The 23,845-nt window shown below is 40.1% G+C and overlaps 1 protein-coding gene across 4 annotated transcripts in view; it reads right to left on the minus strand.

Moving 5' to 3' along the window:
* HECTD4 (HECT domain E3 ubiquitin protein ligase 4) overlaps nt 1-23,845 on the minus strand; it is a 203,454-nt gene that overhangs the window by 61,944 nt on the left and 117,665 nt on the right. For all 4 annotated transcript variants that reach the window (XM_075835129.1, XM_075835119.1, XM_075835110.1 and 1 more), the window contains exons 29-44: nt 22,917-23,092; nt 22,601-22,736; nt 21,393-21,534; nt 21,096-21,262; nt 20,428-20,574; nt 17,954-18,138; nt 16,992-17,145; nt 15,537-15,817; nt 14,749-14,938; nt 11,184-11,265; nt 10,668-10,870; nt 9,562-9,697; nt 9,213-9,395; nt 8,258-8,422; nt 2,788-2,957; nt 1,566-1,681 (exon numbers count right to left, since the gene is read on the minus strand). In XM_075835129.1, the coding sequence (XP_075691244.1) occupies nt 1,566-1,681; nt 2,788-2,957; nt 8,258-8,422; nt 9,213-9,395; nt 9,562-9,697; nt 10,668-10,870; nt 11,184-11,265; nt 14,749-14,938; nt 15,537-15,817; nt 16,992-17,145; nt 17,954-18,138; nt 20,428-20,574; nt 21,096-21,262; nt 21,393-21,534; nt 22,601-22,736; nt 22,917-23,092 (2,633 nt within the window). The remainder of the gene's footprint in view (nt 1-1,565; nt 1,682-2,787; nt 2,958-8,257; nt 8,423-9,212; nt 9,396-9,561; nt 9,698-10,667; nt 10,871-11,183; nt 11,266-14,748; nt 14,939-15,536; nt 15,818-16,991; nt 17,146-17,953; nt 18,139-20,427; nt 20,575-21,095; nt 21,263-21,392; nt 21,535-22,600; nt 22,737-22,916; nt 23,093-23,845) is intronic.

Below are 23,845 nucleotides of genomic sequence, written 5' to 3' on the forward strand. Positions count from 1 at the left end.
GCTCAGACTCCAAAAGACGTGCGAGCGGTGCACAGACTCCAAAAGACGTGCGAGCGGTGCACAGACTCCAAAAGACGTGCGAGCGGTGCACAGACTCCAAAAGACGTGCGAGCGGTGCACAGACTCCTAGACTTTCTATTGAGCCCGTACACCGTTCCAAAGAAAGCGATCAGAAACTTTAGTAACACTAAGAAATTAATTTATTGGAGGAGTAAGATGTCTGAATTCAGTCCATTTTAATTAGACATTGCGATTTGGCATTTTACTCACGCTGGACATTGTGACTCTCGAAGATGACACAACTGACCTAAAAGAGACAGTCTGTACTGTACCAACAGTTGATGCTGCTCCATACAGTGTACACAACTTTGCGATTTAATGCAACCAACACTTTTATGTATCATTAGCATAACCAAGAAATAAGTCCCAAATAATAAGCACCAAATATCAAAAACATTTGAATTGTAGATACAGCGGTCAGAATATGCTTAAAAGGGTTGCATGAGATTCAGAAAAGTGAATGGGACTGAGCTGCAATATCAAATAGAGATTACGGTGGCGTCTTTTCTTGTCACATGCAACTCTAAGGGCCAGTTCACACAGAGTTTTTTTACACTTTTTTGGACGCGGAAACCGCGATGGAAAACGCGCCAAAAACGTCCGAAAATGCCTCCCATTGATTTCAATGGGAGGCGGAGGTGTATTTTTCCCGCGAGTGGAAAAACCGGCTCGCAGGAAAAAGGAGGGGACATGCCCTATCTTCGGGCGTTTACGCCTCTGACATCAATGGGAGGCAGAGAAAGCGTGTTTCGCAGCGTTTTATGCCCGCGGCGCTCAATGGCCATGGGCGAAAAACGCCACAAAAATTGGCGTGCAGGCAGAGGAAAATCTGCCTCAAAATTCCAAACGGAATTTTGAGGCAGATTTTCTTCCTGCAAAAAACTCAAACCCAGCCTTACATTTTCCTATATGACAAAGACGTCACTACTTTAAATAAACGTCATTCCCTATTTTTAAAACGTACAATTACATTTTACGTTCCAGTGAGTGGGGCTGTGTAGCAATTCCTTGCACAGCGGGTGGATGGGAGTAACACTGTTTTGGGAAACAAAACAAATACACAGAAGACGAGGCAGCACTTAACCAGCACTGCAGTCTCTTCATCCCTAGCAGTCAGAATTACGCTGCTGTGATTGCATGGTCTAGCGATATCCCATAATTTCTTCCAGTGTGAAAACCCCTTTAGATTTCACATGGGTGACTGAAGCAGACAGATGTAATTCATGAGAGATATATGTAGTGCTAAGAATGGTAATGGTTTGCAATGTGTAATGAGAAAAGCTTTGGCGTCAATATGTATGAAGTGTTCGCTGCAAAGTCAATGTATGGCCTGCAGCTTCCCAGTGTCAGCAGCCGATTGTCGGTTTTCGATTACTGGATCAGATTGCTTGAGGGGGAAGAAGGTATTTTTTTCCTGTCCAGATGGATCAATCTTTTAAAGATGACCATTAGTCAGAAATATCCTAGTCTCAGAATTTTAGCCTTGTGCAATGCTGCAGACTTACCGGGACTACATTCCTGGGCTACTAAATTTAACACTTCTACAGCGGCAGGACACTGCTGTATGAATTCTTCACAAAATAAACTGTCCTCTAAAAGCTGAGCCATGACCAGACAAGCTCTAAGAAAGGCAAAAAAACAAGAAATAATCACAATCACAACACAAGAGCTACAACACCATCTAAAAACAAAGCATGAACCCATCCCAGATCAAACTGCTGCTGTATCTTCACGATAGAAAATGTATTACAGGTTTTACAGTGTATCATGTATTTAATTTTAGTTTCATTAAAGGAATTATCCAATTACTTAGAAACATCTGCAAATGTCCTAAAAAAAAAAAAGAATCAGTACTTACATAGTCTTTCCTCCGGCGATCCCAGCTGCTGCCAATCAGAAGCCTCAGAGGTCACTTGCTGTATTTCTGGCACCCATCGCTTAGCGCTCGTGACAGGAATATGGCACGTGACCACTCAGGCCTCTGATTGGCCGCAGCGATCAGATGTTGTTCGTATGTAAACAAACAACGGTAGGACCGCCGGAGCATCAGAACTGTAGCATCAGGGGAAAGAATAGGTGAGTACTAATGCTTAGGACAATGGATAGCCCCTTTAATAAGTTCTAAGTATACAGAAGAGAAATATTGTTTTTAAATGTTGTAGTGATTTATTTTTAACTTTCTAGGGGCGCCCATATCGGAATTTGACACTTCCTTCCTGTGTTGTCTTTATAGACATTGCAGCAGGGTATGTATGCTTTATGTGAGCTGAAATGAATGGGAATCTCCAGGAAGTGATGAAGTACAGCCCCTCCCCCAGAATCCAGGAGAGATTCAGCAAGAACCTTATCGTTGTGTATTGTATTGCTAGCCTACCTTATCTAGGCTTCCAGTAATACAACAGAGTCATTAACTTGCACACCCTGTAATGCTAAAGAGATGACTCTTCTCATCCTATCCCAGTTCATACAGCAAAGCTGAACATGAGCGACATAAAGCAGGAAGTGTCAGCCTATTGTGACTGTTCTAGTGGCCGGTGTGAAAACTGCAATATTTCACTTTCAAATAAGAACACCAACCAGCATTTTTTCCAAAATAGGTTTATAATAAAAACCAGATTTTAATAATATGTAATTTTCAAAAAACACGATTAAGAGCAACAAAATAGCAAATCCGTATAAAGAATAAATATGCTGTATGAGTAACTGTGTAAATGAGCAGATTCTTACCTTGTCCTGATCTCTGCAAGAAGCCGAACCACTGCCATAACGGGAGTTGAGGCGTCTCCTGTTGCAGGAAGTGAGGTGTGAATAGACAGGCATCCCTCCTGGGGGAGTAACATGGACTGGACTGCCTGCACTACCTTCTCAGTAATGGACAGTTTATGAAGAGGCAATGCCTGATGGGGGTGGATATTGGTGCGGCAAAAAGTTAAATTCAAGCAGTTAGTTTCTAAGAAATGAGGGATGTCATTAACTGGAGTTTTCAATTCTGTTTTAATCTCCACTATAAAAATAGGAATCTTACATGTAGTTATCAATAAAAAGGTGTGCGGTCATGTTCTGGAAGAGGCATCTACCGAACATGCAGACAAAGCAGAACTGACGGTTCATCACCATTTTATGGGAAAATGAGTTGTATCGCTCTTGCCTGAATAAACGGTGGTTCTGCTGGGTCACTCTTAAGAAAAGCCTCATGTAGATCAGTGTTCTTATTACGATGGGACCTTGTGGCCCTTATCGGTGAACAGAGATCGAGAAGCAAGCACACTACATATATTTGGTTTATTCAGGCAAACTTGAGACACATCTTATTTTTTTGCTTTCTAAAGTCAAAGTATTTACAACGTTAATAAATCCACTCTTTAATCATCTAATAAAATGTTTGGTACAACCATAACAAGCATTCATCTATAAGGCCTTATACTATGTATGTTACTGTGTACAGGGATAACAGTGGTGGCCAGCTAACTATCTTTTACGAGTCACAATAATGGCTAGCTGCCATTCATACCCTCAAATCATAGAAGATGTTCAGGTGAAGGCACTCATCATTACCCTGGCCCCGTCTCCAAAACTTTTACTACCTAATAATGTGTTCTCTGATGCCCAAAACCCAATGATGCCCCTGAACAGTTTTCAATGCTGCAATAACCATGCTTTACTCACAAGACAGCAGTACAAAATATGTTCAAACAGTGGCAAAAAGTTCATATCACCATGACGTTTCGATGAGACCATGTCCCCCTTTTTCAAATGTATCCACCCATTCTGAAAGCTACTCAATTCATACTGACGGGAATATGGACATCAGATGACATAAAACAGCTAAATACGGTACGACGACATGTAACTCAAGTAAAACAGCAACTTACATAAGAAACACAACAAAAGTTACTATAATCTTTTAAAGTTACATTGTTTATTTATTCTCACAGGACTCTGGGTGAGATTTATCAAAACTGGAGCATGGGAAAAGTGGAGGAGTTGCTCATGGCAACCAATCAGGTTGCGGTTTTCATTTTTCAAAGGATCTCGGAGAAATAAAGGGTGTAGTCTGACTGGTTGCTATGGGCAACAACTCTACTTTTCCTTTGCACCTATTTTAATAAATCTCCCCAATGTATTGAACGTGTAAATCTAAAAGTCCTCTCTCTGTAGAAGTCTCTTGTGAATGGCATTTATAGCCTTGTCCACCTACTTCAACCCATTCATTGACCTCTGCCCTCTTAAATCAAACCAATTATGCCTTTCTCAAAACAGTGCTGTGTTACTGTAATCTCACAAAATTCATGCTTTGCATCATTACCGGACTCCGATGATTCACCACCTCTTTTTTTTCTCATTTTTAAAATGTATAATTGCCGCTGAATGGGATTTTATACGACGTGGTGCCCGACATATGTAAGCCTCCCTGGAGGGACCCTTCAAAAGCTAAACAACATCCTTACTGTACACACATACATATACATATATACATATATATATATATATATATATATATATATATATATATATATATATATATATATACTTCGTAACACAACTTGGATGATGTACTTGATCTACTTTCATGATAGAATTACAGTGCTGGCAGCCCAAAAAATGGAAAAGTACCACATTTTCTTGGGGCCAAAATGATTGCATTTTGCTTAAACTTTTGCTCTAATAATTCTATTGGCAACAGATTTGCCATTGGAAAAGCAACATTATGGAAGATCTTTAATCAGGGGTCCGTATTTTTGACCTTGTCTCAACATTCCCCAATATTTCAATACTGTATCTTGGATCATTTGTGAATACAGCTTGTGTGTAGACACAAACATTCTTATTTTGTTTTACTCTGTGGCTCCGATTTCAACACATCGGTAGCACTTTCTGGCAGCCTGTTTTTTTTGTGCTTTTTTTCTGCATTTTCCATGTACAGAGTCATAACTAAATCCGTTTAGCCTTCACTGCATGATACATTTTGAAATAAAAACGTAGCGCATGGAAGCTATTGCACCGTAAAAAATGATTCCCATCTTTGAGTTTAGTGAATAAAGTAGTAATCCGTGTTGTCTTATGTAATGATTTTCATGTCAATATACCTGTGGGTATAAATTGAGTAGTTTTCAGAATTCATGGATAATCTTGAGAAAGTGGCGGCCATGGTCTTCTGTAAATATCATGGTGGGCCCAGATCGAATGCAGTGACGGTCCCTGAAAGCTATCAGCTGATTTTGCCATTTTCAGCCATTTGAAAATATTTTGTACTGCGGTCTCGTGAATAAAGCAGGGTCATCGTAACTCTCTAAATTTGGGTTTTAAGCTTCTGTTGAACGTATTGAATGATTTACCTACCTACAGCAGCGACAGTGGAACCGGACACACGCTGCAGCCAACTCTCAAATCAGTGCTATTTCTAATCTACAATAATGCCCCTGAAGACTTCCAAATTGTAGTGCTCGAAGCGGGACACTACCTACACAGTGGTGCCACCTTGCATGTATTCCACACTACTGTGCCTATACGGTAATGCAGGCCAAATAGTAGTGTACGCATGATAATAACCATTGCGCCCACAAAATAGGAAAGGGGATTACTTACTGTAAGAGCAGTGAGACTATGCAGCGCTCTGCTAGAGGAAGATGTTACGGTGGGGCCTGGAAATATTACAAGTTATGGTACTTGACTGCTAGAGATGCGTTGTTGATCTAGAGATTTATTCTGATTCGAATTTTTTCACTAAGTTGAGGTAAATTGGCTTTTGTCTTCCTCTAGATCAACATTTCAGGGTATTATGCTAACCTGGATGGACATGTCTTTTTTCAGCCTTACAAACCATGTAAGGCTATGTTCACATCATGTTTTTTGGCTTACGTTTGACGTATATGCCTGAAGAAGCTACAGACGTATACGTTATATGTAGGCTGTGATGGATGGCCGACAATGGCATCCGTCACCCATAGGGAATTATGTTAAAAAAAAATATTTTTTTTGTGGTATATTGACATATAAAAGGGCCAGGCGAAGGCCTTTGTATGACAATAGAGCCCTATGGTCACATTTAGCATGTACGCCGGGAGCTTTCCCGATGTCCACTCTAAACGGAAGCAAAAAACGTGATGTGAACAGGGCCTTACCCATAATATTATCCCAGCCACATGACTATAAAACTATTATATACCAGGGCCTGCACAGTACTTATACAAATGCACCCCACACGGACTCTAAAATACAACACCTATGTCTCCTCCATAGTTCTGCTCTGCTAGCTACTCCACATACATTTACAGGAGGAAATCAGCAATCATCTCTGTGCCAATCTACAGTCAGATCAGCACTGGAGAGTTCTATGGGGCAGCGGTAAACTATGATTGATATCTTCTATCAGGTCAGATGTGTGGCATTTCAGGACTGCCTCAGTGAATCCTAGAGACCTGATTGTTGTGGGGGGTTAGCGAGGCAGGAGCCTCACAAAAAGTCCAACGAGCCAGATGTGACTCCTGAGCCACAAAGAACCTAACCGGGGTAATATAACACCTTAAAAAGGATGCCCGGTTTCAGCAAATGAAAGATATTTTTTGTATAATTAAAAGTTATACAATTTTCCAATATACTTTCTCTAATAATTCCCCACAGTTTTCAAGATCTCTGCTTGTTGTTATTCATTAGGAATATTCTTTGTTTACGTCCAGTGGATAATATTCTGTCCATGGTCATGTGATGGACACAGAGGCGCACAGCTCATTACAGTATGTGTATCAGAGCTGTGTCTTCTAAGATCGCGGCCTCCTATTGCCTTTAATAGGAAACTGCCTCATTGTTCATACAAAGCAACATTTTCAGCGATCGGAACTAAAAACCACTTCGCTAGAAAAAAAATAAACTAAATGTCACTTGTTGACACGGTTTTCGCGCATATTACGCCATGAAAACCATGTTGGGCAACCTCAGCCAGATTAGCCACATTGAATGGGGCTAATCTGCATGCAGAAACACGTCAATTTTTACTGCAAACCAACAGCAGAAATCCGAGGGTCGTCCTCCGATTTCTGGTGTGGCTTCTCAGCCAATTACACGTTGAATTTTTCCACATAAAATATCTGCAGTGTGATCATAACCTTCCAATCCCAGCACCTGAGTCCATCACATGACCATGGACAGAATTGTATACACTGGAAGTAAACAATTAATGTTCCTACTTATTAACAACAAGCAGAAATCCTGAAAACCGTGAGGAATTATTACAGAAAGTATATTGGAAAATTGTATAACTTTGAATTTTACAAAAAAATTACAATTTGCTGAAAGCGGACAACCCCCTTTAAATAATTAATACCTAACTATAATTTGTGACACTTTAAAATATCATGGGCTAGGGTTTAAGATGCGAATTTTATTAAGGTTGTACACCAAACATTGTAGACTTATACATACAGATATAATATGGCATACTCTAACAATTTTAAATAAATATATTATGCTAAAACATAACAGCAGCAACAATAATGAGTATACAAAAACAAGCTGGGTTTCCACACACAGACAGTCATGCATCAGACGAATATCAATATCTGAACATTTGGTCTGGGAACGTTGTTGACGCACACAACCATTGGAACAATTTTTATTTCATATTTTATTTATTGAATCTTTGATTCGTTTTGCTCATCTGAGTAAACCAAAAAAATACTCCTAGTCGCCATAGCTGAGCAGTCTGGCAGACCACCATTTCCATGGTACAATTATAGTGGTAATGGGGATTGTAAGGCAAAAAAAAATAATTAAAAAAATCAAATTGTCAAATAGACTTTCTTGTAGATTTTAATCAGATCATTCAACCATTTATACACCAATTTGGATTTATATTGGTCCATTGTCCGATTGGAAAAACAGAATCTTTGCGCGAGAACCCAGCAAAAGAACAGCTCTTAACAGGAGCTTAAAAATTCCCTTTTTTATCAAATACAGTGAAGCCTCTTTAAGAGCGATCCCGAGTTAGACCAGATTTTATGTGACGGACTTTCAAATCCCTTATACCCGATGTATAATGACCGCCCTCTTTTCTAGGACCCCTGTCTAGAAATTCTGGGTGGTCGTCTCAAAAAAAGTTTTACTGTATTTGGCTAGCTAAGGTAAAAGAAGCCCAAAAGTAAAGTTTTTTCAAAACATTGCGACTAGCTTTATATACACTTTATAGAATATTAGTTCTTACCTCTGAGCGTGGAACAAAGAGTCTAAACAATGGGATCGTCAATGTATCGGATGCTTTGGAAGATTTTCTAAAATCGAGGGGTGGAAAGTTCACAGTTGCAATACCTTCTTGTTCATTTATAGAGACAACCACTCCAACACTCCCAGATACACCTCTACCAAGTACCTAATGGAGCAAGGGGAGGATACATGTCTGAATTACTTTATACCTGACAAACTACAACTGACATATTAATAGATACAGGTTAATATTCAAAACATACTTCATATAAACATGGCTAAAGTGAGTTATGACCAGCACACATTTTAATGACAGAATCACAAGCAGTATATACGACATGGCAATTCATAGTAATACAATCTCAACTTTACCCTCCTTACAGACTCTGTAAGGCTGTTAAAAAACAGTAGGACGGTTATTCTGGAAATAGATGGATTCTAGGGAACCAAATAGAGACCTGATGATTTTACAAGGCAAGACTATTTTTTTCTTTGTGATGCTGCACTTTGGGGAAGACCGGAGGTCCACTCTAACGGAGTGTGTCATACAGTGTATGCAGTGGACCACATTTATAGGGGTTCTCCAGGCGTTTTATATTGATGGCCTATACTTTGGATAGGTCATCAATATCAGATTGGTGTGGGTCCAACTCCCGGCACCCCCACTGATCAGCTGACTGAAGGAGCCGTGGCGTTCGTCGTCCTAGCCTCTTCAGTATTTACCAGGCACAGCGCCGTACACATCTGTAGCGGCTGTGCCTGGGATTGACGCTCAGTCCCATTCACTTGAATGGAACCAGAAATGCAATCCCAGGCACAGCCGCTACGGAAGAGACACACGCACGCACGCGCACACGCGCACACACGCACACACACGCGCACACACACGAATTAATTGTACATAGTAGGTCATTTATTTATTGTGTAGTTTACATATAACACACCAATTGCTTTACCTGGACCTCAGAACCTATTTTAATAGTCTCCTTAAACCCTCCTAGGGCACAGAGCGCAGCAACAGCTTGTCTTGCTATGCTTTGCAGTTTGGCCAGCTTTCTGCCACTACCACATCCATTCTCCAATATGCTCTCAGCATACTTGCCCAGCTGTGGAATATGCATAAGGGCACGGGACAGAACCTACAAAAAATAAAATGATAAAGTTAATATTTTCAAAGATTGTACTCAAAGCTTAAAAAGTTATTGTGACCATGCATAATTCTAAATGATCAACAAGCTATGAAAAGCTGCATACATCAGTGTCATAATACAAAGACCACAAGTAACATAACCCTGAGGACTTCACCTTTTCTGCTGTTGTTGTCCATATCTGGGCTGCATTAGACTCTGGGGCCATCAGCAAACTATGAAGTAAGGCGATGACTTCGGCAGCCATGCTGTTTGCTACATGTCCACTAATGAAAGGACGTACAGGATCAGTTCTAAGAAGAACAAACATCATTAAAAAATAAGAACTTAAATTAGTAAGGAAGTTAGAACATTTTGAAAATATGATGCATGTAACAAGTAGTTAAATGGAACTTAATCTGTTAATGAGCAAAAAAAAACAAAAACACCACATAAATGACTAAAGTTGGCCTGAGACTAGAAATACTAGATGTAAAAAAAAGGGCGATTTAGAACATTTTCTGCAAACTGGCGGAAGAGGTGGATCCAGCACTGGTGGTGGAAAGAAGCATCGTGCAATGCGGCAAATTTTGCTTTATTTTGTCTCGTCCCTGGCGATTCTCTTACTTATATATCAACACAAGAAGGAAAACAAAAGTGGAACACAGAAACACCTGATCAGACAATCAGGAGCAGTCATACATTCGATCAGTTAGGGTCAAGTGTATGTTACCAATAGACAAATACCAATAAAACTGCCACACAGAGACCATAGTGGTCACCAGTTCTACACAGGTGGTCTGCAGTTTTATCACTGTATACAACAGGATACACTACTGATCAGACCCAGGCAGAATAAACAATTAGATCCAGTGACTCACGTCACGTCTTCTGTGATTGGAGTTTGATGCCCAGACAACTCCTTTGCCCCTCGCTTCCACAGCTCATCCCCACCCTCTATAAACACATTCATACTCCAGACCAGACCCATAAATAAAATTCAGACCCCAAACTCCTAAATAAATTCAAATTCTAGACCAAACCCCTAAATTAATTCAGACCCCAGACCAGAGTCCTATATACATTTCAGACCCCTAGATCAGATCTTAGACCAGACCCCTCTATACTCACCTCTCCTTGCTGCCAGCTCCTCTTCAGCTCTGGGCATAGCTACACACTGGGTCCTGACGCTTGCATTAACCCCCCCTGAATCCACCTCTGACTGGCGATGCCTTTTAGCGACACATTAAAAATTAATTTGATCATATTTACACATATCTGTACCTGGCAAGATCAGAATTTCTCTCTCTACAGATAGAAGTCTGGGCAGTTTTCTTCTTGTCTCCAGTAGAAAGACCACTTGCAGCTTCTGGACTGACTGTTTCCACTGGTGGCCCGATGCTCACTATTAAACCAGACTGGGCCCATTTGGTTGCCTTGCGTAGTGCAGCAGCTGATTCTTCAGTGATAACTTCACAGCAGCCACTCTACACAGAGAAACCACATATGTAATATGCTTCAGATTTAAACCGTGAGAAAAGAGGATATGGTTTCCACTCTATATACTTGGTCTCCCATGAATCACATGCCCCAGTCCTCCCTACCAGCCTAGATTCTGCAATTAGGATATTATATGGTTTAGCTTAAGAAGTCCTTGAGGTCTTACGATATCCATTTTCACAGTTGCCTTTTCCCAAACATTTCATACTAAATAATTATATAACACATGAAAAAGAAATTATTTTCTGCTTGTACAAACCACACATATAAGATGATAAAAGGTAAAAATTGAATACAAACTTTAGTCATATCTCGATCCATTTTCACAACTTTTTCCATGTTTGCACCAGTGCCAAGTCGGAATGGACGACCCTCAGAACTACTACAAAACAGAAATAAGCGATAAACAGAGATGCCACATATGAGGATAGAAGAACTCTAGAAGTCACGTAAGGTTGAGCGGTTCTCTTACCAATTTACCGGCAAGGCTCAGGAGCTTAAAATTATACCTGTGGTGATAAACGTGTACTAACCAGACGAAGGAATTATGCAATTCAATAATCCTCATTTTCTTTGCCATAAATATGTTTTCTACTGATTGACCCCTTCCTGACCACCCCACGTAGATTAACGGGCTGCAGCACTGGTCCTTGTGCCTGCAGCCCGTTAATCTACGTGTGCTCCTAACAGAGCACACAGACGCTCCCTGCAGCCCGGCATCTCCCAGTACAGGCTGCTACTAGCAGCCTTAGTACTGGGAGAAAAAAATCGGGTCGGATCACAGCAGTGATCCGAACCGATTAACCCCTCAAACGCGGCGGTCAATAGCGACCGCCCCATTTAAGTTGTTATAGCAACATTGGCACCCCGCTACGCGATTGCTGATTGTTGCGGGGGGGGGGGGGGATTGCTATGGCAACCAGACGCCTAACAAATGCTTCCGGTCTGCCATTTATTGAAGGCGATTACATCCAGAGGCAGGACCTAATATGCCTCCTGTCAGTGTGAAACGGACAGGTATAATACCCTGCAATACATAAGTATTGCAGGGTATTAGAACAACGATATAGCAATTGGATCTTCAAGTCACTAGTCGGACTAAAAAAAATTTTTTGTAAAAAAAGTTTAAAAAAATTGTACAAAAGTAAAATGTCAAAATAATTAAATTGAAAAATCTTTTTCCCTTATAAAGTCCTTTATTATTAGAAAAAAATGAAACAATAAATAAACTATGCATAATCGGTATCGCCGAATCCGTAACGGCCTGAACTATAAAAATATAATGGAATTTATCCCGCATGGTGACCGCCATAAAAAAAAATAAAAAAACTATACCGGAATCGCTATTTTTAGTCACTTCAGCTACCAAATAATTGAATAAATAGGGATGAAAAAGTCGCATGTACCCAAAAATTGTACCAATAAAAACTACAGTTTGTTCCGCAAAAAACAAGCCCTGACACAGCTTTCCTGATAGAAAAATAAAGAAGTTGTGGCTCTTAGAATATGGTGACACAAAAAGTAAATAATTTTTTTTAAACCATGATTTTATCGTGCAAACACCGTAAAACATAAAAAACCTATATACATATGGTATCGTCGTAATCGCATCGACCCACAGAATAAATTAAATGTCATTTATAGCGCACGGTGAACGCCGTAAAAAAAAGAAAGAATAGAAAACAATAGAAGTTTTGATGGCCTAATTACACTAAATTCAGCAAAAAACCTATGGGATCAAAATGCTCACTATACCCCTAGATAAATTCTTTTTAGGGCTGTAGTTTCCCAAATGGGGTCACTTCTGCGGGGTGTCCACTGTTTTGGTCCCGCAGGGGCTTTGCAAATGCGGCATGACTCCCGAAAACCAATAGAGTAAACTTGAGCTCCAAAAGCCAAATAGCGCTCCTTCCATTCTGAGCCCCGCTGTGTGTCCAAACAGCCATTTATTACCACATATGGGGTATTGCTGTAATCAGGAGAAACTGCTTTACAAATCTTGGGGCGCTTTTTCTTCTTTATTCCTTGTAAAAATTCATAATTTCTAAGTTTTATTGGAAAAAAATTAGATTTTAATTTTTATGGACTAATTCCACTAAATTCAGAAAAAACCTGTGGGGTTAAAATGCTCACTATATCCCTTGATTAATTCCTTGAGGGGTGTAGTTTGCCAAATGGCGTCTTTTTGGGGGTGTTTCCACTGTTTTGGCACTACAAGACCTCTTCAAACCGGACATGGTGCCTAAAATATATTCTAATAAAATGGAGGCCCCAAAATCCTCTAGGTGCTCCTTTGCTTCGGAGGCCGGTGCTTCAGTCCATTAGCACACTAGGGCCACATGTGGGATATTTCTAAAAACTGCAGAATCTGGGCAATAAATATTGAGTTGCGTTTCTCAAGTAAAACCTAAAAAATTGATTTTCTAACAAAAAAAAGAAATTAGTAAATTCCCCCTCTACTTTGCTTTAGTTCCTGTGAAACGCCTAAAGGGTTAAGAAACATTCTAAATGCTGTATTGAATACTTTGAGGGGTGCCGTTTTTAAAAAAATACGTGACTTATGGGGGTTTCTAATATAGAAGGCCCTCAAAGCTACTTTAGAACTGAACTGGTACCTATAAAAATAGGTTTTGGAAATTTTCTTGAAAATGGGAGAAATTGCTGCTAAAGTTCTAAGCCTTGTAACGTCCTAGAAAAAGAAAAGGATGTTCAAAAAACGATGCCAACATAAAGTAGACATATAGGAGATGTTAATTAGTAACTATTGTGTGTGGTATTACGATCTGTCTTACAAGCAGACACATTTCAATTTAGAAAAATGCCAATTTTTGCAAATTTTCTCTAAAGTTGTGTGATTTTCATTAACAAATACTGAATTTATTGATCAACTTTTTCCACTAACATACGGTACAATATGTCACGAAAAAACAATCTCAGAATTGCTTGGATAGGTAAAAGCATTCCCAAGTTATTACCACAAACTGACACATCAGATTTGAAAAAATTGGCTGCGTCCACAAAGCCAAAACCGGCTCAGTCATGAAGGGGTTAAATTATCATTTTAATTGGATTCCGCACTGAAAATTATGTAATTTTGCACCAGTCAAAACGTGTTCCTCTAGCTGCAATATCCAAGGCTGTGTGTTTATTTACATTTGTCCATGCATTACATTACTAGTCTATGGATAGGCTGTGTTCATAGGTTTCTTTAATGTTAAAGGTGATATTTGAAAATCTATCATTGATCAAATGCTATGACAAATAACACGCAAGTTCTGAAATTGTTGGATTCAAGATATGTATTTGCTGGACCGGCTACAACCATAAACCATTGTGAATTGTTTTATTTGGCCATATGTGGTACTTTATCCTGACCGTTTGTAAAATGGTAATAAAGAACAAAATGTTTAGAGGAACGACCAACACAGACTCTTGTGAATCATCAAGGTGTGACATGTTAGTGGAGTTACAATTCATGAGAAATATTTGGCTATATTTGTGCCAAGTGCCAACATACAGTATGAGACCGCTTTGGGGCAGGTATATGGGGGTGATAATTGGAGAACATGACGCACCTACAATTGTTGCCATATGTATTAGAAAATTTTAATTTCAGCTAACTTTACAGAACCATAATACTGTAAGAGGTATGGCATACCTAAAACCTGTGATGTTCTAGGGTAGCATAGGATAGGTTTAGGAACCCTCACCCACTGCTTTTTCCTAACAAACTGGAGTCCTATTCATTAGAAAGTAGCATACATTATTTTAACTATTGCTAAACCAGTAATTTTCCTCTCTAATAGAGATAAACACATATCACAATAGCAGCTGCTAAGCATTTTCTTTTTTTGCACTCCACTACCTCAGCAAAGGCTGCAGGACTTCATGAGACGACTGATCTTCTCGTTTGTGGATGAAAATTGAAAGTTTGCCATCCACTGCTTCACTCTCTTCTCCAATATCTTTGTCACCCTTCTGAGAACCTTTAGGACTACTTTTAGATAAATTGCTGTCTGGTTCAGAGGCCGTTGGAGAGAGAACCGTCTGACATCCTGCAACAGAAAGAAACACAGAAGACGACAGGTGAAGATCTCAGAAGTGTTAGTAGCAGTAAGGGTATGTTCACACTGCTTATTTTCAGCAGTTTCTTGGGACGTAAACCCCCCGAAAAACGGCTGAAAAAACAAAACTGTACGCCTCCAAACATCTGCCCATTGATTTCAATGGGAAAACCGGCGTTTTGCTCCAACGGGGCGTTTTTTGTACGCGGCCAATTGAAAATACGGCGCGTAAAAAAAGCCTTGTGCATGTCACTTCTTGGGATGTTTTTGGAGCAGTTTTTCATTGTGTCAATAGAAAAACAGCTCCAAAAACGGCCGCAAAAAACTTTTGTGGTTTCAAAAACGGCTGAAAATCAGAGCCTGTTTTCCCCTGAAAACAGCTCCGTATTTTACAGCCGTTTTTACTTTAGCGTGTGAACAGACCCCAGTAGTAAAGAATTCACACTGATCACTGCTGTTTTCACTGTCATTTTGCGTGTGAATCTCATAAAATATACGCAAACATCTGTTTGGTCATCATAGGCCACCCCATTGTTTTAACCCATCACCCCCACTATTACTCCTCTCCCGGCATACATTCTTAATGTACCTGGTACCACATAATCAGCCAGTTTTGCCAACAGCAATGATGCAATCTTCGAGGCTGGGTCACTTGGATCTTCTTGCTCGCTGTTAAGAGATGGTACAGAGTAGCTCCATGGTGGAAGCTCCACATTGATACAATCTTCCACACTCATGAGAGGCAGAGCCGCACGGCACAACTGGAGGATTATAAGGACAAGCTTTGGGGACGGGCGCTGATCCAGCAGCAGTGAGAGAAGCTTGGAGACACAAGCAGGCTGGCTCAGAATAGCTTTCCCTATTTGACTCCTGTGTAAATAAGTTGTTTCAATTAGCGCAAGTAATGTATAATCACATCCAACTCTTCCACAATACAGTGTCTCCATTTTATGGACTTCATACCGAGAAGCATTAGCATGTATAGTTATATGGTATCTAACATTAACGACAGCAAGTGGTCACAATTAAATACATAATAAATTGCCAGTAATTTCAGTAAGTTGCCAGTATGAAAACTGCTTACATTTTACGTATAAAACATTTCATATTATTTTTACAACATGGCAATTTGATGTGGTGATTTGCAGACCATCAGAATGAATTTGACACCCTTTGTGAACACCATGGCATAACAACGCAAATTGACTGCGTACACACACAAATTGTCCGTACATTAAATAGTAAAAAAAAAACAAAAAAAACTAAATGATCAGTCTAGTGTGTGAATATTGTATAATGCACACTAGTTTTGTTTACACACTTCCATACAGCAATACTATAGATGCCTTGTGTATATAATCACTCATTTTCTGTATGGATATGCAGGTGTAATGAACACATCTACAATATGGTGACGGAGGTCTTGGTCCAGAATTGTTGTCACACTGGGAAGCGCGAAGGGCCTGTTCACATCAGCGTTGGCTTTCCTTTCCGAGGTTCCGTCGGAGGTTTCCGTCGGGTGAACCCCGCAACGTAAAGTCAAACTGAAACCACAGTTTCCGTTTCAGTCACCATTGATATCAATGGTGATGGAAACATTGCTAAGGATTTCCGTTCGTCACCATTCCGGAAGGTTATCGTTTTTCTGACGGAATCAATAGCGCAGTCGACTCCGCTATTGATTCCGTCATTAAAACGGAAGCTGTGGTTTCAGTTTGACTTTCCGTTGCGGGGTTCACCCGACAGAAACCTCCGACGGAACCCCGGAACGGAAAGCCAACGCTGATGTTAACAGGCCCTTCGTTGTGTGCACCTGCAAATTAACATCTGTATAGTGTAGAAGCGAATAACAAACAAATACTTTATTACTAACACATGTTGACAAAGTGGCAAGACGTTGTAAAATGCTCAAAAAGACTCACAAAATTTGTAGCATCATGTGGCATATCTCATGGAAAGAGCTAAATATTAAATCTTCAGTAAAGATGACATTTAATGTATTCAAATAAAGTCCATCTTAAGTCTAGTGGTTCCCATCTATTACCTAGAAAGATCATTAAGTAGGCTAAGAACGTCTTGAAGTGCATCATTCCCAGCAGCCTGGTTACCACAACACTCAGTGGCTCGTGCCAGATGGTTCGTGAGGAGAGTGGATACCTGTCGAGCCAAACCCGAATGTACAGCCTCCGTAGATCCTCCTTCCGATGGTGCCAACAAAAATTTTCAAAAAAAGTCAATAACATTCACATTGGTTATTTGGTTTAAGCATTAATTAAAATTAATTGGTTTAAGAATGAAGTGGAATTTATATAAGCAATAACATAAGCAGGCATGCATGTTATTTATAGATATAATCTTTTCACCTTCAATGAAATAGACAAGAAAATCCAAAGAACTAGCTACAGAAGACAAGCAGGGGAATGTATTATAGCAAAAATAAGACTTAAAGGGAACCGGTCACCAGCATTTCACCGATTGAACTTTACTCATCCCTCACTGGCCGCTGCTATAAAAACTTAATTGCCATTATGCCCTCTCCTAAACTCCTCCCCTGACTGTAAATAACGGTCTGCAAACATTTTGCGCCTTTTATCGTAATAATCTGGTGTCCCTTTGTGCGCACACACCAGAAGAGGACATCAATGCACAAGCGTGGGATTTTGTGTGCTGAGGGAAGGCGAGGAGCTGTCAATCAAAAATAAGGAGGCGGGGTAAACTCGGAAAGACTTGAGGAATGAAGATATGACTCTTTTCAAACGAAGATATGACTCATGTTCATTAGCACACGGTGTGGAAACACTAAAAAACAGAATACTAAAGCTACAGGGCCGACTAAGAAGACCATTATATAGAAATACATTTTTCACCCACTACCACCAGGTATTGCTGGTTTAATAGGTGAAATGCTGGTGACAGGTTCCCTTTAAGACAGACTGCAATTCCTAACACATCTATATGCATGTACATCAACATCTGTAGATGTTCTAGCAGGAAAAGAGCCCTAACCTTCTTCCTTCTCCCACTCTACACATCTGTTGGCCAGAACCTGGAATGCTGCCCATGCCATGGTTGCCACTTTCTGCTTCTTGGTCTGCTTTTCACTGGAGCTGGACTCAGTCTGGTTGCTCAAGCTACATAATCTGTCCATAAGTTGTACCAATCCACTGCGAACCAAGCACTTTTCTTCGCTCCTTCATGATAAACACACAGAAGATAACTTAGTTTTCCAAGAAAGCAGAACACAGCAATTTCCCATTGTAACATATGCAAGTGTTTCTAGCTCCGCCTTAAATACACGTAGTATCAATTATTCTAATGTAGTGTTATCTATACTTGAAATGACGAATGTTCCTAATGGTGATAAACTAGCAAAACCGAATATAGAATTTATTCTACATACATTTTTAATCTAGATTGCAAAATCAAAAAAATCTATATTAAAAACCTCCAACCCACACTAAAACACATTAAAAGACCACTTAAATTAAATAGTCAAATTCACCTTGATATAACATTGTAGTAGGTGAGTTGCTTAGATGCTCCGTCCACTATAGGTTCCTAAAACCACTGGCAGCATGTTACTGGGCTGTACAGTAGACATTGCCAAAACCACGCCCCCCTTCTCGGACATCACTTCCTATACTGCAGATATTGGATGAAGCTGCACCTCACAGACTTCCTGCTCTGCCCTCAACCTATTTGCACATAATACTGCTAATACTGAGAACACTTTGCACCATTTTAGCTGCTTCCTCCTACCTTTGGACCAAAACGCGGAGAGAATTAGCTGAGAGAGAGAGCAGAAAGCTCTCAGTAATATATGGACAGTGCATGCAAGAGGTAGGAAGTCTGAGAGGTGCAGATGCAGCAAATATCTGCACAGCAGGAAGTGACGTCAGAGAAGGGGGCAACATGTTTTACAGCCCAGGAACATGCAGCCATTTTGTTACTTCATGGGGTGTTAAAGAGGCTCTGTCACCAGATTTTGCAACCCCTATCTGCTATTGCAGCAGATAGGCGCTGCAATGTAGATTACAGTAACGTTTTTATTTTTAAAAAACGAGCATTTTTGGCCAAGTTATGACCATTTTTGTAATTATGCAAATGAGGCTTGCAAAAGTCCAAGTGGGTGTGTTTAAAAGTAAAAGTCCAAGTGGGCGTGTATTATGGGCGTACATCGGGGCGTTTTTAATACTTTTACTAGCTGGGCGCTGTGAAGAGAAGTAACATCCTCTTCTCTTCAGAACGCCCAGCTTCTGACAGTGCAGATCTGTGACGTCACTCACAGGTCCTGCATCGTGACGGCCACATCGGCAGCAGAGGCTACAGTTGATTCTGCAGCAGCATCAGCGTTTGCAGGTAAGATCGACTTACCTGCAAACGCTGTTGCTGCTGCAGAATCAACTGTAGCCTCTGGTGCCGATGTGGCCGTCACGATGCAGGACCTGTGAGTGACGTCACAGATCTGCACTGTCAGAAGCTGGGCGTTCTGAAGAGAAGAGGATGTTACTTCTCTTCACAGCGCCCAGCTAGTGAAAGTATTAAAAACGCCCCGATGTACGCACATAATACACACCCACTTGGACTTTTACTTTTAAACACACCCACTTGGACTTTTGCAAGCCTCATTTGCATAACTACAAAAATGGTCATAACTTGGCCAAAAATGCTCGTTTTTTAAAAATAAAAACGTTACTGTAATCTACATTGCAGCGCCTATCTGCTGCAATAGCAGATAGGGGTTGCAAAATCTGGTGACAGAGCCTCTTTAAGGACCATTAGTTTACTGAGCACCTTGCATTTGAGGGACCAGAGTGAGCATCGCTGTTAAATGTTTTATTTTAAAGTGTTGGTTCACTTATAATAAAACTATATGAGTTTGTTAGGGCATCACATGAATAGCAATAATTTATTGCTATTGTGGAAACAATCCCAGTGTTGGTAGTGGTCTTGCAGGGCTGTGGGAAATTAAAACGTTTTTTTTTTGCCATGCAAATACTGCAAGTCCCACTGGTGGATTAAATGTTTAACCTTATTACTGTGCAGAGTAAATAGGACAGACATAACATGTCCATGTGATTCAAAGCCCTATATGATGCCTAGACTTCGTAATATGAAACGCCAACATGTATCAGCCATTCCAGTCCGGAAAGAGTCTGTTAGGCCCCATGCACACGACCGTAAAATCGCCCGTAATTACGGGCCCATTCATTTCTATGGCCGACGGACACCTTCCCGTATGTCTACGGGAGGGTGTCCATGCCTTAGAAACATGCCTAAAAAAATAGGACACGTCCTATTTTTTTATTTTACGGACCGTGCTCCTATACTTTATAATGGGAGCACGGCCCGTAAAAATGGCCGGCTGCCCGCAGCCGTCCATGCCCGTAATTACATGGTCGTGTGCATTGGGGCCTTACATTCTTTGGTGAGCAAAACATTTCACAGTGATGGTCTGAAACATTTGTGTATAAGTTCACCTTGTATATGGTATGGTGCATAATAGACCTATGCTGTTAGCACAGGCAATAGGATAGCGGGCACATAGTGAAACAACTGAAGTCATGGTTTCCCCAAAGGCTTCTTGAACTTGTTCCACCATTCCTCCGCATGTAAGCTGTTCGATTCTGTGAAGAAAACATCCTTTATAAAACAACGTTATAGAATACAGATAAACAAATAATAAGGGCAAAATTGATCATTTGAACTCTGCCTGGAATCAGAACACACCCATCACCATGCAGCATTACTAGCTATATTGGCTCTGTTTTGGAGATCCACCACTGGAGATGCCCAATTTATTCATGTCCAAATATCTTTTCCAGAGAGTATCAAGGACCAACCCATGACGAGAAATAAAATCAATGGGACATCTGTTTAATTCTCAGACAAGCGGAGCGCTTCAGAAGGTGCTTTTGGTACCTGTTCTCCACTTTGTCCTTTAAGAGGGATGCCCCCTATTACATCCATATTCACTATTATGGTATATGTAACGTTGTGTAAAACTAGAGTGTGACAATGAAATAGGACTTCATAATTTATACAAAAATATGTGAACCTCAACTACTGCAGAAGAAAGTGTAACAGAGTTACAAACTGTACATCTCACTTTACTCAAATAAAATGAAGAGGAAAAAGATTATCCTGCCTTGGTCCTCCTTGCAGCACCATAGTGACTGGTCCAACCAGGTGTGTTACTCCTCCAACTCGAACCGCAGCAGTCAGCAGCTCCCTCATGTGTACTAGGGCTTGTTTACGTGTATTTCCACGGCGCCATCTAGTCTGAGCAGCAAGCAAAAAACTACTACTGGATACCTTAATTTGGGAGAATTGTAAAAAATGGATATAATAAATATAGGTTCTAAATGACCAAGTGATCAAACAGTAGTCCTCTATTTCTATAATATGCAATGCAAATCGTGAATATGAATACAGTACCACTTACAGCTTGGTCGGGACTGGTCCCAATGAATGCAAACAGCTGACCTAACAAGACACTGTATGTTGGCTTATCCCTGCTATCTTCAATAGCTAGGGACTGCAGAAGTGTAAAAGAACTACTTCTGTGACTTGCTCCATTCCGTCTCCTGGAAAACATCAACACATTGCAAAGCTATAAATGCTTATTAACAGACCGGAATTCAGAGATAAATGTTATAAATCCATGACCAATTTTATTTTCCATCATTTTTAGAAAGTAAAAAACACACAAGGCAAAAAACACAGTGCTCGTCTAATTTTATTTCGTAAACATTTTATTTTTTTTAACTAACTTTTAAATCTTTTTCTCTGAAAACAATAGAGGACGGAATTTGTAGGTTATATTCCTGCCAATAAGGTCCTGTTCACACAGAGTTTTTTGCAGGCAGAAAATTCTGCATGGAAGTGTCAGTTCCCATTTTTTTTTAAGTGCTTTTGCACCACAGGTGGTTTTTGCAGCTATTTTTTACCTCTTTCTTCAATAGGCAAAGGAAAAAAAATGGCACTAGTTTTTGCCATAAAACACGTCAAAGAACCCCACGGCCGTTTGCGGTGTTTTTTCCTTCTCCCATTGATTTCAATGGGGTTGTTGAGAAGGAAAACGCCTCAAGATAGGGCATGTCGCTTCTTTTACCTGCGAGCGTTTTTTTTTCGCTTGCAGAAAAAAAACTCCTCCACCTCCCATTGAAATCAATGGGAGCCAATTCCGGCCGTTTTTTTGCCGCGGTTTCCGCAGCAGAAACCACGTAAAAAAAACTCTGTGTGAACAGGGCCTTAAAGTCAGGAATCTGGGTGAAAACCGATTCCTCCTCAAACGAAGATTCCTTTCAGGTCACTAAAAAATAACCAAACAGAAGCAGGAAATAGAAAGGTTATGTTTTGTCAAGTGTACTGCTTACTATTGGCAGATATAGAGCCCTATAGTCTTTGCCCACTTAATGGATAAAAAAACGTCATACACTTTAATAAGTTTCCATTACATAACCACGAAAAAAATCTTCACATTTTTGCTGCAAATTGCTTTTGGCCATCATTATCTGATCTTAAACAAATCAATTCTGTATCCAGTCATCATGCTGGGGCGGAAATATTAGACATGTGACTAGCTCTAAAAACTAGAGGGATGAAGAAGTAAGGCTATTATAAAGATAGAAAAAAACATCTCATGCTTACCTTGAATGTGATCTATTAAACTCCAGGTCATTATGGCCGATCATTTCTAGATCAGAGGGCGCAGACATGCTTCGGAGGAATACTGGCTGACGCATTGCATTGGATATCACCTTGGCATCAGATATAGATTTACAAGCTGAAATATATCAACAATACACAATTAGCACTAAAACATCATCAAGATCAACTAATATTTTCTGTTTGCGTCAATTAAAATTGATTCCATTTTCACTGCAAGCATGATCATTCCACATCTCTTCCTAATGTTGCAAATCTAAAATGTTGTAAAAAAATCATGCAAATTATTTCTTAATACCTGGAGGCTCGGTAGGTGTACCAGATATACTTCTAGTAATGCCAGATTGTGCCGCTATGGTAACATGTAGCAGTAACTCTGCTCGATTCATCAAACTTTTCACCAGAGTTTTGGTTTTTGCCATGGCATGTGAGGATTTCGGGGTGATGGAATTCACCTCTTGGAAAAATTTCTCTCTGAAAATAAATAAACTCTTGTGACTACCAAACAAAGGAAAATACAGACTTTTAGAGAAAAAAAAGTTATATTAGATGTAAGTTGCCATTGTAAAATGTATAGGCCGAAAAGCCCAGGACCGGTAACAAAGGAAGCACTCTACACAATGTGCCATAAATATTAATCCTCTAGATCAGGGATGCACAACCAGAAGCCCACTAAGCTGTTCTGTGTGGCCCCCCAACCATGAGGACACAGGCATGCTGTGTGCCTGTATGAGTTTTATTTTAAGCAACTCAAAAGGAGCTATGCAGGCAAAACAGTCACTTATATCTGGTGAAGGTACGAGTAGGGGTGCATGGATGGGATTCCCTCTTTGTGAATCCCTGCGTCATGCACCACTCCATCAGGCCCCGCAGTATGCATCTTTAACATACCATATATTTGTACTGGAAAAGTGAAAAAAATAATTATTTGTGGTGTGGAAAGGGGAAAAACAGCAATTCCTCCATTGTTTTTTTGGGTTTCCCTTTTTAAGACATTTACAGTGCGGTTAAAACGATGTGTTTACGTTATTCTGCGAGTCAATAGGATTATGGAGATACCAAATGTATATATTTTCATAATGCTTTACTACATTTACAAAAGAAAAAACCTTGGTTTGTGTCGCCATAATCTGAGAGCCAAAACTTTCTTTGATTTCCGTAGATTTAGCGATGTGAGGGCTTGTTTTTTGCGGGGCAAGCTGTAGTTTTTTTAATGGTACCATTTTG

This window comes from Rhinoderma darwinii, chromosome 1 (assembly GCF_050947455.1).
Source record: "Rhinoderma darwinii isolate aRhiDar2 chromosome 1, aRhiDar2.hap1, whole genome shotgun sequence".
Taxonomy (NCBI): domain Eukaryota; kingdom Metazoa; phylum Chordata; class Amphibia; order Anura; family Rhinodermatidae; genus Rhinoderma; species Rhinoderma darwinii.